Below are 15,798 nucleotides of genomic sequence, written 5' to 3'. Positions count from 1 at the left end.
CAACTCGTCTAGTTAGGGTGGGATGGTGTGCTTACGTACATCCTTATTTTTGTCTTTATTATCTATTTATTTATTTCATTATTTATTTATTTTTTTTGCATGTGATTTTGACATTGTGAGTTTGGCCTCATTCGCCAGCCACCCATATGGTAAACAGTCTGCTGAGCATAAACAGGAAAACATTCAGGGCAGATGCGAGTCTCTAAATCTGCTCATATAGGCTCATGATGTCCAGCTGGCCAGCAGTGCATGAAGACAAGTTATTTGACAAAGTGGGGCAGTAAACCTTTAGCAACCCCCTCGGACAATTTCAAGAAGTTTGTTTTGCTGTTGGCACTGACCTACGATATCATTAGCAAGTGACTTTCCAATTACAGAGTCCCTAACCCAAAGCAGCCAAGCCATGCCATGAATAATGACCCAAGGATAACGCAAAAATAGAGTCGTGCTGAAGGAAATGACCCAGGAAGTGGCAGTCTCCTGTATTTTCCTGCACCGACATTAAAGTTGATGTATGGTCTGAAAGTCGATGTCTAGATTGGTTTAAGGGCAGCATGAGATATTCATTTTTCATGCAGCCAAAGTAATCCTGTCTTGCACACAGGTTCCAATGATGCATAGATGCTCATCTCTGGAGGTACAAAAGGTCACACAGCAAAATGACCTTACCGCCGTGTGGTTTTAGTGCAGGTGCGTTAATGGCCCTCGGGTGACACAGTGATGGATGATGCCTCGCACTTCGTCTGCGGGAGCTGTGGACTGCAGGAGCCCCACTGTTCACTGGCCCCTCTTTCACCTTTGAACTTCGCTTTCCTCCAACTTAACGTTATCACAAAGCTAATATTCAGCACTCTCGGGGCCCCGGGGCGACATCACCAAAGTGCTGTAGATCTCCAGGGTATTTGGAGGAGAGAACAGGACATAAAGGGACCAAGGCTCGTCTTGTCCAACTTCTTTCTTCCTTTGTGTGCTCGTGTGTGTGTGTGCGTGAGTGCGTGCACCGGTTTCTGTCTGCACATGGGTGTGTCTACCATTCTCTGTGTAGTGCACATGTGTGTCTGTGTTAATAAAAGGGCTTTGACTTAAACGTTGCCTGAAACCACCCAGATCTCCTCCCCTACCGCGTCACACAATTACACAGTGCAAGCAGCGATGCACTGTCACACGTCAGCCATTGTCTTTTCTCTACCAATTCAGATTTCTGCCATTTTCCTGCCCATTTCCGCAGTTCGCCTTCAGATCGTACCCTGATTTGAGCCCTGGTCAAATGACTTCACACTCAACATGTTACCAAATAATACGTCCCAGCAAAATACACTCACTCACATAAGGGCGGGAGTGGGAAAAAAAAGAAAAAGAAAAAGCAGATGCTGATTTTGCTTAGTGTCCAGATCACATGACAATGAGCACTTTGTGTCTATGATCAACATTCCTACAATTCCTACAAACCCTTAAAAATCACATCCTTTTATCTAGATATTCATAAAGGCTCGTATATATATATATATATATATATATTATATATATATATTACTTCATCATAGAGCTGTCTGCAAATACAGCAACAAAGGAGACTGCAAGATGACCTCAAATATTCTTATTGTCGTATTCAAGAAGTCAATTGCCATTAATGCACCTAAATCATGTCTCCTCCTTTTGATTGCACGACTTTGTAAGCTGCAGATGTACTGTAAAGAACATATTCCCAATGTCAGACCACTTCCACTGCCATCGCCCAAATATGGCCGTCTCATCAACATCTCCTGCAGAGGTGTCTGCAGAAGATGGTGAATGGGGTCAGTCAATGGGCGTCCCGCAGGATTAGACTATCACGTCCGTCATAGTCTAGACGATGATAGGTCCAGGAGCTACGTGCCGCGAGACAGCAGGAGTGTTACTTACACTCGAGCTCCGCCAGAGCGACTCTGCTCCTTTTGTAGTTTCCCTCAGTTCTGCCACCACACGTTTCGTTGCCCCTCCTGTTGCGCCTCCGAACTGCGCACCCACCTCTTCCACTCACTCCTTGGCTGTGGGGCGAAAGCGCACACCAGCGCTTCTATGGGGACCCGTTTCTTTCCTCCATCCGCTCTCCCCGGGTTCTGAGCAAATGGTTTCTGTGGGTTTTGCGGGTCTGTAAGCCGGCTTCACTGTGAGAAACCGCGAACAAGTTTTCCATCTCCATCCGTTCACTCGAACCGTCGGTGCCGTTCGCCGGGACAATGTCAGAGTTTTACGCAGGTTTCGCGCCACGGGGAGAGGACGTCTTGAGGTAAGGTTGTGTCACGCGATCAACTTCTTGTCCGCGGAGAGTCAAAAGCGGCGCCTGCGGGTTTGTTTTGATGAGCGCGGGCGTCCGAAGTTCATTCATCCCAGTCGCCACAGGTAGTAAACACGGCCATCCTGCTTCTGCTGCTCGGCTCACCAAGTCGTTGCAGGATGAAGTCAAGGACTACGACTGCCATCGCGATTGTGTCTCTTTTTTCCATTTTCTTTAGCGTTTTACGCTGTTTTGCACGGTGCATTTTATCTTGCGCGCGCGCGCTTGCGTGGCCTGACCATAGCGTGTTTTGTCTCCCCTGCCAGCCAGCTGCTGTGATCCGGGATCCGCTGCGCTCCCTTACATCCACGGTCCCGCGGAGGATGGACGCGCATCCGGCGGCGCGTGTCGTCGTCGTCCTGCTGCTGCCGCTGCTGGTGGCGGCGCTGCCGCCCGGAGAGACTCTGCCCTGCCCCCGGCCCTGCTCCTGCCCCCTGCCCACGGAGCTGCACTGCACCTTCCGCTCCCTCGCCACCGTTCCCCGGGGCATCTCCAAACAAACGGAGAGGATCAACCTGGGGTCCGTCTATTTCCGCCATCATTTGCTAAGTTTACTCCCGCGCACTTTTAATGGGTAGGGAAGAGGATTAGGCCCACGTCACGTGGAAGACTTCTCTACTGAAATACTGAGATTAAAATGTCCATTCGGAGAATGGTTACAAATCAGAATTACTGATACTTGATTGACACATCAATACACCTTTCACACGTGGCCCTAATCCTCTTCCGCAGGCTACAAGCAAGTGTGCTTATATTTGACCTTTGTTGTACTAGCAGAAAGTACATTTGAGAATGGTATACTTACACTTTACCTGTCTTTTTAAATTTGTTGAAAACTTTTTTTTGGTACCACTTTACAATAAGACCACCCTTATAGAGTGTTTATGAATGGTTTATAATTAGTTTATTAATTAGGTTGTGAACACTTTATAAATCATTAACACATTGGGTAAAAAGAGCAACACCGACCCGCTGTTTGTCAGATGGTGAGCCTACATAACATATGATGGTGATAATTTAACATGCTGACTGATAAAGGGACAAGATAAAGTAAGCTACACAACTAGCAAGACCTGCTAGCAACTAGCAAGATCTGAGATTTAACAGAATAGGTGGATAAAAAGTGCAGCAGTAACTACATCTTGCCAAATAGTGTTCCCACATCGATGTATGAAAACTGTGTTATAACTTGTTTATAATGTTTTATTAGAGATTTATTAAGTGTTTACAACCTAATTATAAACCACTTATAAATCCTTTATAAGGGTAGTCTTATTGCAAAGTGATAGACTTTAAAAATATACTTAATGCATACCATTTTTCATAAGCGAGGGCCCTCTCCAGTGTATCGTTTAATAACACCAGCAAATGTTTTTGATTCCGCTTTTATTGCACTTTTTATTGAGTTTATTTTATTACCAGAAAACCAATGGCAGTTATATGCCTAATATCCCTTTAATATCCCCCTTTCCACCCACATGTGTTTTGTTATTTACGTTTCAGGTTCAATACCATTAATAGGATAACAGATGGATCACTGGCTGGCCTGGGTAAGCTGGAGCTTCTGATGGTTCATGGGAACAACATCCACAGTCTCCCAAATGGGGCTTTCAGAGATCTCACGTCCTTGCAGGTAAACTGCTGAGATATGGGTGATTATTAATGAATGGATGGATTTCTGCTATTCAAATCCACAGTGCATCCAAATAAACGTTTGCTCAAATATCTACATCAGCGGCCCTGAAGTGGGGTTTTAGAATCTCTTAAGTGGTCAACGGTGGGATAACACATTTTCTGCACAATTTACACAAGAAGAGCAAGATTTGTTTGAGTCTGTGCTGCAACTAAAGCTGCATTCATAATCTACACAACCACCTTCACAAATAGTATGATTAACAGCTCTTTCCATCTGGCATTGTAATGTGCCATTGTAACTCCTTGGTCATTCATATTTATATAAACAATACTGCCAGTAATGATGACACTCTTCCCTGTAATTCTTCCTCGGCCCAGATGTTAAAGATGAGCTACAACAAGCTGAGTGAGATCAACAGATACACCCTTGAGGGTCTGTGGGCTTTGGCTAGGTTGCACCTAGACCACAACCGGCTGGAGTACATCCATCCAGATGCCTTCCAGGGCCTCACCTCTCTGCGCCTGGTCCAGTTAGAGGGCAACCGGCTCCAGCAGCTCCATCCGGCTACCTTCGCCACATTTTCCCTCATGGACCACTTTCACATCTCCACTCTCAGGCACCTCTACTTGTCAGAAAACGGGCTGATGTCGCTCCCCTCCAGGCTTCTGGCCACCATGCCTCAGCTGGAGAACCTGTATCTCCACGGGAATCCATGGACCTGTGACTGCCAGATGAGCTGGCTCCATGACTGGGATAAAAACTCACCGGGTGAGCTGATTAATTTCTCTACAAACAATTTAGATGGACACATTCTTCATCCTTGCACAATGCTCTCATGTGACGCACATACTGTTTTTCGTTTTGCTTTAAATGAGTTGTGACACTCCGTTAGCAGCCATAATACTGAGGAGTCTTCTGTGTGTCTGCAACACTGCTAAAATTGTGTGGAAAATTCCACAAACTGACGTCTTTATATGGCAATCAGTAGCATTCGCTACTGCAGCTGTAGTTATTAACATTTTCATGTACAATGTAGCCTATTTCAATGTAGCCCACCCAAGGTAGCAGCAAACCAGGAAGAAAAGGTTGCAGTTTTCACATTAACAGATTGTTCGCCATTGATGTCCCTGGTGGACAATTTTCTGCACAATTTTGGCAGCGTTTCAGAGACACAGAAGACTGCTCAGTACTATGGCCGCTAAATGGAGTGTTATCCCTATAACACTCCATATAGAAATAATGTTGAACATTTTATGTTTTATTTGAATTTTAACACAAGTCATTTTGATACAGTATAACTTACAATGACTGCTCTTTTTAACTTTTGCTCCAGGTGTTCTGAAGTGTAAAAAGGACCGGGCCTACCCCGGGGGCCAGCTGTGCCCCATGTGCTCCTCTCCCAAGCATCTCAGGAGGAAGGAGCTCCTGGGTGTGGAAAACATGGTCTGCAGCAGCCCTGTCATCAGCTCTCTTCACAGGGGAGCCAGTCTGCTGGAGGACTCGGACAGCGAGCTTACGATCACAGAGGAGTTCAAGGAACCCTTCGGCAATATCACCTTGGCCCTGTCAGATGAACACGGGAACAAGGTGGATCTGGAGTGTTCCATTGGTGAGCCAAGACAGCTAACCAAACTTAACTGGGAGCAGGTCGACCAGCTGCAGCTGGCCTCCAACGTCACTCTAGCTGCCGATCTAGAATGCCCCATTGACAGGGAGAACTATGAGAGACTGTGGCGGCTTATTGCCTACTACAGTGACGTGCCAGCCCACTTGCAAAGGGAAATAATGCTGACCAAAGAGCCACGTCCTATTTACAGATACAGACAGGATATGCAGAGGGACGCGCTGTACTACACGGGTGTGAAGGTTAACATCAAGGCCCAGCCAGAGTGGCTCATGCAGACATCTGTGGACCTTCAGTTGAACAGGCCTCAGTCCTCTGGAAAAACTGTCTGGTTGATCCTCAGGACTCACCTATCTGAGATCATGGAAGTAGAACTGGTGCGAAGGCAGAAGAGGATGTGGGTTATGATTGAGTCCGTAAACACCACTCGAATGACGCTGAGTGCCATGGTGGGCAGCAGCGGCCAAATGAACTGTAATGTGCAGAGCGCTGGCCAAGCAGTTATCCGCTGGGTCCTGCCAGACGGCTCCATAGTGGAGGCGCCGTACAGCAGTCCAGACAACAGGCTGTCTGTGTCCAGTGAGGGACAGCTGTTCATTAAAACCATCGACCTCACGGATGCAGGCATCTACTATTGCACCGCCAAGGTTCATGGAGACTTCGCCATCCTCTCGTTCCGTTTGGCTGTACAAGAATCATCAAGCCCTCCCCCTGGGGATGATGGTCCCCCCCCTCCAATGGAGGGATTTGCTGGGGAGCCAATTACCCTTCCTTGTACAGCGTCTGGCTCTCCCGATGCCGACATTAGCTGGATTCTGCCAGGCAGCAGCATAGTAGGTTTCAGGGAAAACTCTTCCAGAGTGCTTGTCTATCCCAATGGAACTCTACAAATCCTGCAGGGTCAGATATCAGACAGCGGTTATTACAAATGTGTTGCAGTAAATCAAAACGGTGTGGATACAATGGCTATCAAAGTTACTGTGAACAAACGCACAGGGATGTTAAGGACAATGAGAAAGTTTCCAATGAAACCTCAATCAGCCTCAGGTATTAACACTAAGATTCAAGTTCCAATGGAGGATGCAGTGGAGGCGTCTGGGGATCACGAGGTCACTAAGGAAGAGGCCACAAAGAGCCGCATGGATTTGTTGCGGAGGAGAGGTCCGAACACAGGCAGGAAGCGTGGACATCCATCCCGGAATAAGTGGCGGAGACCACCAGTCCTGCAAAAACCAACCACATCCCGGGTTCTGGATGGGAAAAGCTCAGTTGACACCAGGAGAAGGATTAATGTGTCAAACCATAAAATAGACCCCGAGAAGTGGGCGGACATCTTGGCCAAGATTCGAGATAGAACCACTCAAAACAGTACGACACCAAATCCAGTTGGACACAACACCGAGAGGAGGCCGAAGGTTGAGTCGGAGCGCAAAACGCAGTCTACACTAGACGATCTGGAAGGCTCATCTGAGGATGATGCAGAGCTGCAGGGAGAGGACAAAGTTTACACCACAACGCCGCGCAACTCAGCAGAACACACTCAGCAGACGAATGATATAGACAATATCCACGTGACACCAAACACACCCAGCACATATAACACACACATGAGGCGTAACATGCAGTACACACACAGCGATAGACACATTACACACCGCGCACAGACAGAAGGCACACGCACAACGTACAGCACACAGGACGCGCACCACACAACTCAAGATCTCAGTGACACAAAGTCAGAGCCCGTAACAATCTCAACGAGCACATTTCCACTCCCACAGCCCACATCTGTTCCCCAGAGCAACACTACTCGCTGGCAGATGTACACAAACAATGTAAGCAGCAGTGTGTACTACGACAACTCCTTACAGGAGGATATAAGTAGTAATACAGATGTTGAGGCAATCACAACATCCGAAACATCCAAGGCATCTGACAAGACCAAACATTCACCCAGTGTTGTCAGCAGTTCTGCTACGGAAAAAGAAAGTCAGCTCACCCCTACAATGACCACAACCAAAACAGAGAGTGACAGAGGTGAAAACAGCAAATATTTTGGTGAGACCGCAACATTTTCCTCACATCCACAACCCGAGCATTCAACACAAGACATTTTGCATTCTCAAGCACGGATCACCACTGCTTTTCCTACAACTAAATTGGTGCCAACACTAACTACAAGCAAGGGAAGCAGAGGAGAAGGGCCCAATCGTCCCCGACGTCCAAACTCCAAAAGAAGGAACGGGGGCAGGAGGAAGAGGCCTAACGGGAGGAAACAAAAGCTGAATCGGCTGACGCAGTTTATTACATCCACACCTGTGGGTGCTCCCCTAGCAACTACCAAGACCACCGCCCCCACCATGCTAAAAATGGAACCGACAGAGAAGTCTAGAGTCACAGCAGCCAGCTCCAGTACTGCTGTTCCATTCAGCGGCAGCCAAGACACATCATTAAGCCGACTGAGTCACAAAGAAAACACAGTCTCCAGGCACGACGACAAGGCAGCCACCGAAGCTTCCAGCCTACCGTCCACACTGCCTGAAACAGAGGATGGCCGTCTGACTCCGGCCAAACCTCACTTCAAAAACCCCTCCACCACACCACCCTTTCTGACAATCTCTCCAGGAGTGGGTCACGGAGAAACGAGTTCTCAAGAGGCCTTGGGAATCTCAGAGAGTGCATCTCCTTCAGAGCGCTCGAATGTGCCCACATCAGCCAGCCCGTGGTGGTTTACTGCAACAGGCTCTCCTCTGCCAGTGAAACCCTTAGAAGAGACACAAAGGGTAAGCGTTACGGGAGACATTGGCCCTGTGCCACACTCCGACAAATCCCCAGAGACTTCTCACGCTCCACTGCAAGTGCAAACACATGTGGAGCAGAGCCAGCAAGGCCATCGGTACCAACCCAGTGACACAACTGAAAAAGTACCTTTCAGAGAGCTCGACGGGCCTTTCCCACTACAGCCATCCTTCTTACCTGCTCCCTCGCTTCCGCCTGAAACAAGCCGATCCTTGGGCACACATGTGCCAAGTGTTTTGATAACAACCACAGGCATACTTGATGAGGAAGTTTCAGAGACAGAACAGAATACCACATTGGCGCCTGCGGCATCTGAAAGTACTTACTTGAGCTCTGGTCAAATTAAAATCACTAACACCATCTCAGACAATGAGGAGCCTCCAACAGAAACAGCCTACAGAGCGGTGAGCATTGCTGCTCCTACTATGAGTACGAGTGCTCCTACTGTATCAGCATCACCTACCTCCAACAACATATCGAAGCTGTCCGCTGTGATTCCACACACGGAGACTTCGCACATCACCATCACCAGCACCTCATCTGCGGTGCAAAAAAGTGGACTCCCATCGGGGACCACCTCCCAGGAGGGTCTCAAGTTCAACCACATCCCAGATGGCCACAACGAGAGAGCCCACAGAGAAAGAGACCCACATAACACAAGCAGATCAGAGTCCAACAAGGCAACCGCCTCCCATCCCGCAACACACTCAACCAGCCACAGAACAAATTTCGTTGATTACACAGATTTTACCTCCCCAGCTCCACAACAGTCCAACAGACTGATTATCAAACAGAACACCACTGCTGCCCCGACAACAGCCAGCACATCTCGGTCCATTTTGCAGACTGACACATCCAGAGCTCACATTCCCATCAGAGAGAGTCAGAGACCCGGGACTGGGACACCCGTTTTAAGCCAAGATATGTCACGAGGGCATCAGCGGCCTGGACAGGTCTCTCCCCCAAGAGGGAAGCCAAGAATAATGAGCCCAGATTTGCATACTGTTACTGTGAAAGCAGAGACGGATGCACATCTTCCCTGTGAGGCTGTTGGCGAGCCCATGCCCTTCCTGTCGTGGACTAAAGCCTCCACTGGTATGTGTGATTAAACCACATCACTCAGCATGGTGCCCTCAAATCTATGTGCACTGTTTTGTCAATGACTACTGTAAAAAGATCGTGTTAGTAGTGGCTTAGTGGTTTTCAGCCAGTCTCGCCGTGTGATGTTTTCATGGTGTGTGTGTGTGGGGGGGGGGTGGTTGGCAGGGGGTCCCCCTGCTTTAGGCTTAAAACCTGCTGAGACAGGTTCCAGCCCGTTAACAACAAATTTGATGAAGCAGATACAGACAAAAGATAAATAAGTGTTCCCTACCTCTCGCTTAAGCTCATAGCCTGTAAAGAAAACACAAGAGAGTTCCACTCACGGGCCCTTGGCTTAGGTTAGTGTATACGAAATGATGTACTGATGTCATTACAACTTTTAATTTCCTGTTTGAGGATATTTCTCTTGATTGACAATTACACAGAGCTGAGGGACTGCAAATGTAAATTATTTCACACAAAAAAAACAGCATTTTAAGTAGTGCAAGTTATAGTTAAATATGATCCCTTGCAGAGATTTATTGGTAAATTTTGGAAGAACCATTTATAATTTAAGCTTAATTTATATTAGCATTATAACTCAAATATTGAATCACTTACAAAAGACCATGAACTCAACGTATTACATTCACTGCGTTTTTATATCAAAAACAGTTCCTTCTCATTTTCAAAACCATTCATAAGCGGGTGGCGTCCGGGTAGCATAGCAGTCTAATCTGTCGCCTACCAACACGGGGATTGCCAGTTCGAATCCCCGTGTTACGTCTAGCTTGGTCGGGCGTCCCTACAGACACAATTGGCTGTGTCTGCAGGTGGGAAGTCGGGTGTGGGTATGTGTCCTTGTCGCTGCACTAGCGCCTTCTCTGGTCGGTCAGGGCACCTGTTCGGGGGGGTATAGCGTGAGCCTCCCAAACGCTACGTCCCCCTGGTGAAACTCCTCACTGTCAGGTGAAAAGAAGCGGCTGGTGACTCTACATGCATCAGGGGGAGGCATGTGGTAATCGGCAGCCCTCCCCAGATCAGCAGAGGGGGTGGAACAGCGGCCGAGACGCAAATATTTTTTTCCTAGGATGAATCCGGGGATCGTTGCTCATGAATTATTCATGACCTTCCGGATTCATTCTAGGCAAAAAATATTCACGACCGGGACGGCTCGGATGAGTGGGGTAATTGGCCAAGTAAAATTGGGGAGAAAAAGGGAGAAAAAAATAGTTCCTCTCGTTTTCAAAACCACTCATAAAGCACATCACCAAACCTTTTGTTACCTGCCATAACATCTAAACTTCCAGGGTGCCAGCCACCTGTATAACAAACATGATCATTTGTAGTCATTCTGTGTGAGAAAACGTTCATTTTGTATAACTTGTTTTCTCCATCCAATTATGAAATGTCTTCTTCTGCATTCACACAGGGGCAAGTATCGCTCAGAACACCAGAGTCCAAAGATTTGAAGTCCATCCCAACGGTACACTCATCATCCACAACACACAACCCATGGACCGGGGCCAGTATCTGTGCACAGTCCAGAACCAATATGGTACAGATAAGATGGTGGTCAGCCTAGTGGTTCTATCTCAGCACCCCAGGGTTCTGCAACCTCGCTACCATGAAGCCACTGTGTATCTCGGAGACGACATCAATCTGGATTGTCAGGTCCAGGGTCACCCCACTCCCCGAGTCACATGGGTGCTCCCTGATCAAGTTCACATGGTCGCTACGTTGCCCCCTACCGCTCCTCAGCAACGGGTGGTGCTGCTTACCAATGGCACTCTCCGAATCACTCAGGCCAGTCACAGAGACAGGGGCATTTACAAATGCATTGGCAGCAGCATGGCAGGGGCCGACACAGTCTCAGTGCGTCTCCACGTCGCCACTCTGCCACCCGTGATCCAGCAGGCCCGCCATGAGAATGCCACCCTCCCAGAGGGCAGCGCCGCCTACTTTCACTGCACTGCCAAAGGTGCCCCACCACCTGTCATTCGTTGGATGATGCCCGACGGAGTCCAACTGATGGCCTCGCAGTTTATGAATGAGCGCAACCTCCTCGTCTTTCCCAATGGAACCCTATACATGCACAGCATCGGCCCAGGGAACGCTGGGAGGTACGAGTGTACGGCTAGTAACGGGGTGGCGGTTGGCAGGAGAACAGTGATCCTTGGTGTTCGGAAAGGTCACTCTTCCGCCAGGGCCAAGATTGTTTCCTCATCGCCGCAAAGGACGGACGTGATCTACGGAGGGAAGCTGCGGCTGGACTGCCTCGCTACGGGTAAGCCAGAGCCCCGGATTATCTGGAGGACTCCAACCAAGAAACTGGTGGACGCCCAGTACAGGTAATGACTGTTTGAATGCATGAATGAATGAATGAATGAATGAATGAATGAATAAATTCAAGCACACACGCATGCACACACTCACAAATATCAAATTGTGAGAGGAAAAAACACCCATCGCTTTACCTGTCTTACAGTTTTGACTCCAGGATCAAGGTCAACCCCAACGGCACTCTTACCATCCACTCCATGAGCGAGAAGGACAGTGGTGAGTATCTGTGTGCAGCACGGAACAAAATGGGCGACGACTACGTTTTGTTGCGGGTCAACGTGCTCACTAGGCCGGCCAAGATCGAGCACAAGCAGCAGCGCTCCAGTCAGGAGGTGGCGTACGGAGGGCACCTGAAGGTCGACTGCGTGGCCTCTGGCTTCCCAGATCCTGAGATCAGCTGGGCCCTGCCAGACGGCACCATGGTCAACTCGGACAAGCAGCTCGACAGAGTCGGTGTAGGACGCAATCGGAGGTCTGTGGTACTTGTGTGTAACGTTTTTGGTTTCAGTTTAAAATCTAAATGTCATGATGACATGATGATGATGATGATGATGGGGGCATCTGGGTAGCATAGCGTTGCCTTCCAACACAGGGATCACCGGTTCGAATCCCCGTGTTACCTCCGGCTTGGTCAGGGATGCAGGTATGTGTCTTGGTCGCTGCACTAGCACCTCCTTTGGTCAGTGCGCCTGTTCAGAGGGGGGGGGGACTGGGGGGAATAGTGTGATCCTCTCATGTGCTACATCCCCCCGGTGAAACTCCTCACTGTCAGGTGAAAAGAAGTGGCTGGCGACTCCACATGTATTGAAGGAGGCATGTGCAGCCCTCCCCGGATCGACAGAGGGGGTGGAGCAGTGACCGGGATGGCTCGGAAGAGTGGGGTGATTGGCTGGATACAATTGGGGCGAAAAAGGGGGGAAAAAAAAGATAACAACAGAGATGCAAGAAAAATGTTATTACTTCTATTGCAATTAATCTTCCATTAATGCTACTAATGAACCACATTTGACAATATTTTCTAAAAAGCAACACCGTCTTGTTCTACAGCAGTGGCTCAGCACATCACATTTAACTTGTTCAATGTAGTCATCTATGTTTCACTGATGTCTTCATCATAGTCACTGAAGCGTAACCATCTCCGTCTGTCTCCTCCCTGCACTTAGGTACGTGGTGTTCGACAATGGGACACTGTATTTCAACGACGTGGGCATGCGGGAGGAGGGCGACTATACCTGCTACGCCGAAAACCAGCTTGGCAAAGACGAGATGAAGGTCAGAGTCAAGGTCAAGGTCGCAGCAGACCTGCCTCAAATCCAGGACAGAAACTTTGAAGTCTTCAAGGTGTTCTACGGCGAGACGGTGACGCTGAAGTGCAATGCCAAGGGGAACCCAAAGCCTGTTATCACATGGATGTCACCCACCAACCGAGCCATTTTCTCCACCCTGGGCAAATACCAGACCCTAAACAACGGGACGCTGGTGGTTCAGAAGGCCCAACGCTCCGACGGAGGGAACTACACCTGCATAGCCTGGAACAGTGCAGGCCAGGACCGCAAAGCCACCAGGTTGGAGGTCCTGGTTACCCCGCCAACTATCAATGGTTTAAGGGGAAGCGTTAACACCATCAGTATGACTGCCGTCCAGAATCAACGGAAACTGTTGGACTGTTCGGCGACAGGTACCCCCCTCCCTCGCGTCATGTGGATCTTACCGGAAAACATCATCTTCCCTGTACCATACTATAGTAGCAGAATGACGGTTCATAACAACGGTACCCTGGACATCCGGTCGCCCAAACGGAAGGACTCAGGCCAGCTAGCTTGTATTGCTCGAAATGAAGGAGGGGAGGCCAGACTGATGGTTAAGTTGGATGTAAAAGATGATACAGACAGGCCACAAATTGGAGGCCCCCAAACAGACAGTCTGTCCTTGACAGTGGGGAACACCATGACCCTGAATTGCTCCTTTGAGGGCACTGTGCAACCCCACGTCACTTGGATCCTGCCAAATGGCACGCCATTGCTGGGCGGCTCTCGCGTCTCCAAGTTCTTCCACAGGCTGGACGGCTCTCTGATCATCAGCAACCCCTCTGTGGCTGAGGCTGGTACATATCGCTGCCTGAGGCACAGCGCCGGAGGCCTGATAGAGCATACCGTCACACTGACGCCAGGGAGGAAACCGGAGATCAACAATAAATACAACTCCCCCATCAGTATAATGAACGGGGAGAACTTTTTGCTACACTGCATATCTAGCGGTGAACCACTCCGACTGACTTGGACACTGCCGAGTGGGGTCGTCCTCGGCAGGCCACAGAGAGCCGGTCGTTATAGTGTGCTGCCGAACGGGACGTTGGCCATCCAGCAGGTGTCACTCTACGACCGGGGCTCCTACGTTTGCCAAACGGCCAATGAATATGGTAGCGCTCTCCTCTCTGTGCCAGTCATTGTGATCGGATACCCGCCCCGTATAACCAATGGCCCGCCTTCTGTGACACACGCCAAGCGGGGAGTTGCCATTCAGCTGAACTGTGTAGCAACAGGGACCCCCAAAGCAGAGCTAGCATGGGAAACCCCCGATAAGACTCGGATGGCGGTTAGCGCACAGCCACGCCTTTTCGGCAACAAGTACCTCCAACCGCAGGGTTCCCTCATAATCCAGAACCCAACGCAGAAAGACGCTGGCTTTTACCGGTGCACGGCCAGGAATACCATAGGCGTGGACTCTAAAGCCACATATCTCAATGTGTTCTAATGGATATTGCTTGAGAAAATCTTCATGATCATCCATCATCATCATCATATGCCCGAGGAACTGCCAAGCTGGAAGCGGCGAATGCTTTCAGTCTTCAAAGTGTTTTAAAAACTGCTGTCAAATTGCACAAGTGACTTTATAGTGTTTGGATTCAAGCTGTTTTACATGATATAAAAGCAAAACTCAAGATGTCAGCTGTATGATGTTAAGACCAATTTCCATCCAATTACATCTTGATAACTGAGCTTGATTCACATCAGTGTTATTGTTCAAATGTACAAAGAGCCCTTTGCTTTGTTTAAATAATAGTCCCCCTTTCTGTCTCCTCTGACAACAGTTTCTGTCAAACTGTAAAGATTTTATAACTCCCATTTTTTCAGGAAATATTCTTCTTAACTTAATTCAATGTACCATTTTGATTGGATATTTGTATTATATTGTATAATATTGAATTTTTGGATGCAAAACCACCAGTAATTGGGTTTTATTAGATTTTTTCTATATCTTGATGAAAGGTGCAACTTGAATCGAGTGTGAACCTGGGGAAAAATGAGGTTCAAGACTGTGGGGGTCTCAATGGAGGAGTTAGTCACCCCCACAGTGGGAGGGGGGGTGATGTCTGACTAACACTTGAGCAATTTTCCGACTACAGCCAACTAGTCATTTTTTAAGGGACTCCGAATAAAAGCAAAAACAAGACTGTTATAATGAAAGGCCATATTCATTTTTGTTTAACTGACTGAATAAAGAACTTTGAGTAGAATGAGATACCATGAATTAATTAACTACAGTGAAGATTAAGATTAAGATTGGCTCTGGTTTCCTCCCACAGTCCAAAGACATGTAGGTCAGATGAATTGGCTGTACTAAATTGTCCCGAGGTGTGAATGTGTCAGCCCTGTCATGGACTGGCGGCCTGTCCGGGGTGTCTCCCCGCCTGCCGCCCAATGACTTGCTGGGATAGGCTCCAAGCATCCCACGACCCGAATTCGGGTAAGTGGCTTGAATAATGAATGGATGGATGGATGGATGGATGGATGGATGGATGGATGGATGGATGGAAAGGTGCAACATATTGTGCTGCACAAAACACTCCATAAACATTTCATGTCATCCTTCAACACCTCAAAATCCACCGGGTCAGAGCACCTCCCTTTGCTGCACAATTGTAATTGGATGTCTGTATTCCAGGAAATGTGGCCGTCTCCACCTTGCAGCATTATGCGCTCTCTTTGAATCAGCTTA

General features: G+C 48.4%; 1 protein-coding gene across 1 annotated transcript; it reads left to right on the top strand.

Annotated features, from left to right (window-relative positions):
- Window positions 1-2,149: 2,149 nt before the first annotated feature.
- mxra5a (matrix-remodelling associated 5a) lies at window positions 2,150-15,315 on the top strand. Its single transcript, XM_056301076.1, has 10 exons — window positions 2,150-2,269; window positions 2,584-2,837; window positions 3,821-3,950; window positions 4,331-4,721; window positions 5,287-7,148; window positions 7,359-8,271; window positions 8,320-9,471; window positions 10,889-11,807; window positions 11,945-12,271; window positions 12,963-15,315. The coding sequence occupies exons 2-10, from the start codon at window positions 2,641-2,643 to the stop codon at window positions 14,551-14,553; spliced, it is 7,482 nt and encodes a 2,493-aa protein (XP_056157051.1). The 5' UTR covers window positions 2,150-2,269; window positions 2,584-2,640; the 3' UTR covers window positions 14,554-15,315.
- The last annotated feature ends 483 nt before the right edge of the window (window positions 15,316-15,798 follow it).

This window comes from Lampris incognitus, chromosome 21, assembly GCF_029633865.1.
Source record: "Lampris incognitus isolate fLamInc1 chromosome 21, fLamInc1.hap2, whole genome shotgun sequence".
Classification (NCBI taxonomy): Eukaryota; Metazoa; Chordata; class Actinopteri; order Lampriformes; family Lampridae; genus Lampris; species Lampris incognitus.
This window is presented reverse-complemented; position numbering and strand designations above follow the sequence as displayed.

Bases quoted from the DNA above. Each gene is read 5' to 3' on its own strand.
- mxra5a (XM_056301076.1), top strand. From the start codon at position 2,641: ATGGACGCGCATCCGGCGGCGCGTGTCGTCGTCGTCCTGCTGCTGCCG. The intron at 9,472-10,888 runs GTATGTGTGATT...GCATTCACACAG, and splicing joins GTGGACTAAAGCCTCCACTG to GGGCAAGTATCGCTCAGAAC. The intron at 11,808-11,944 runs GTAATGACTGTT...CCTGTCTTACAG, and splicing joins CTGGTGGACGCCCAGTACAG to TTTTGACTCCAGGATCAAGG.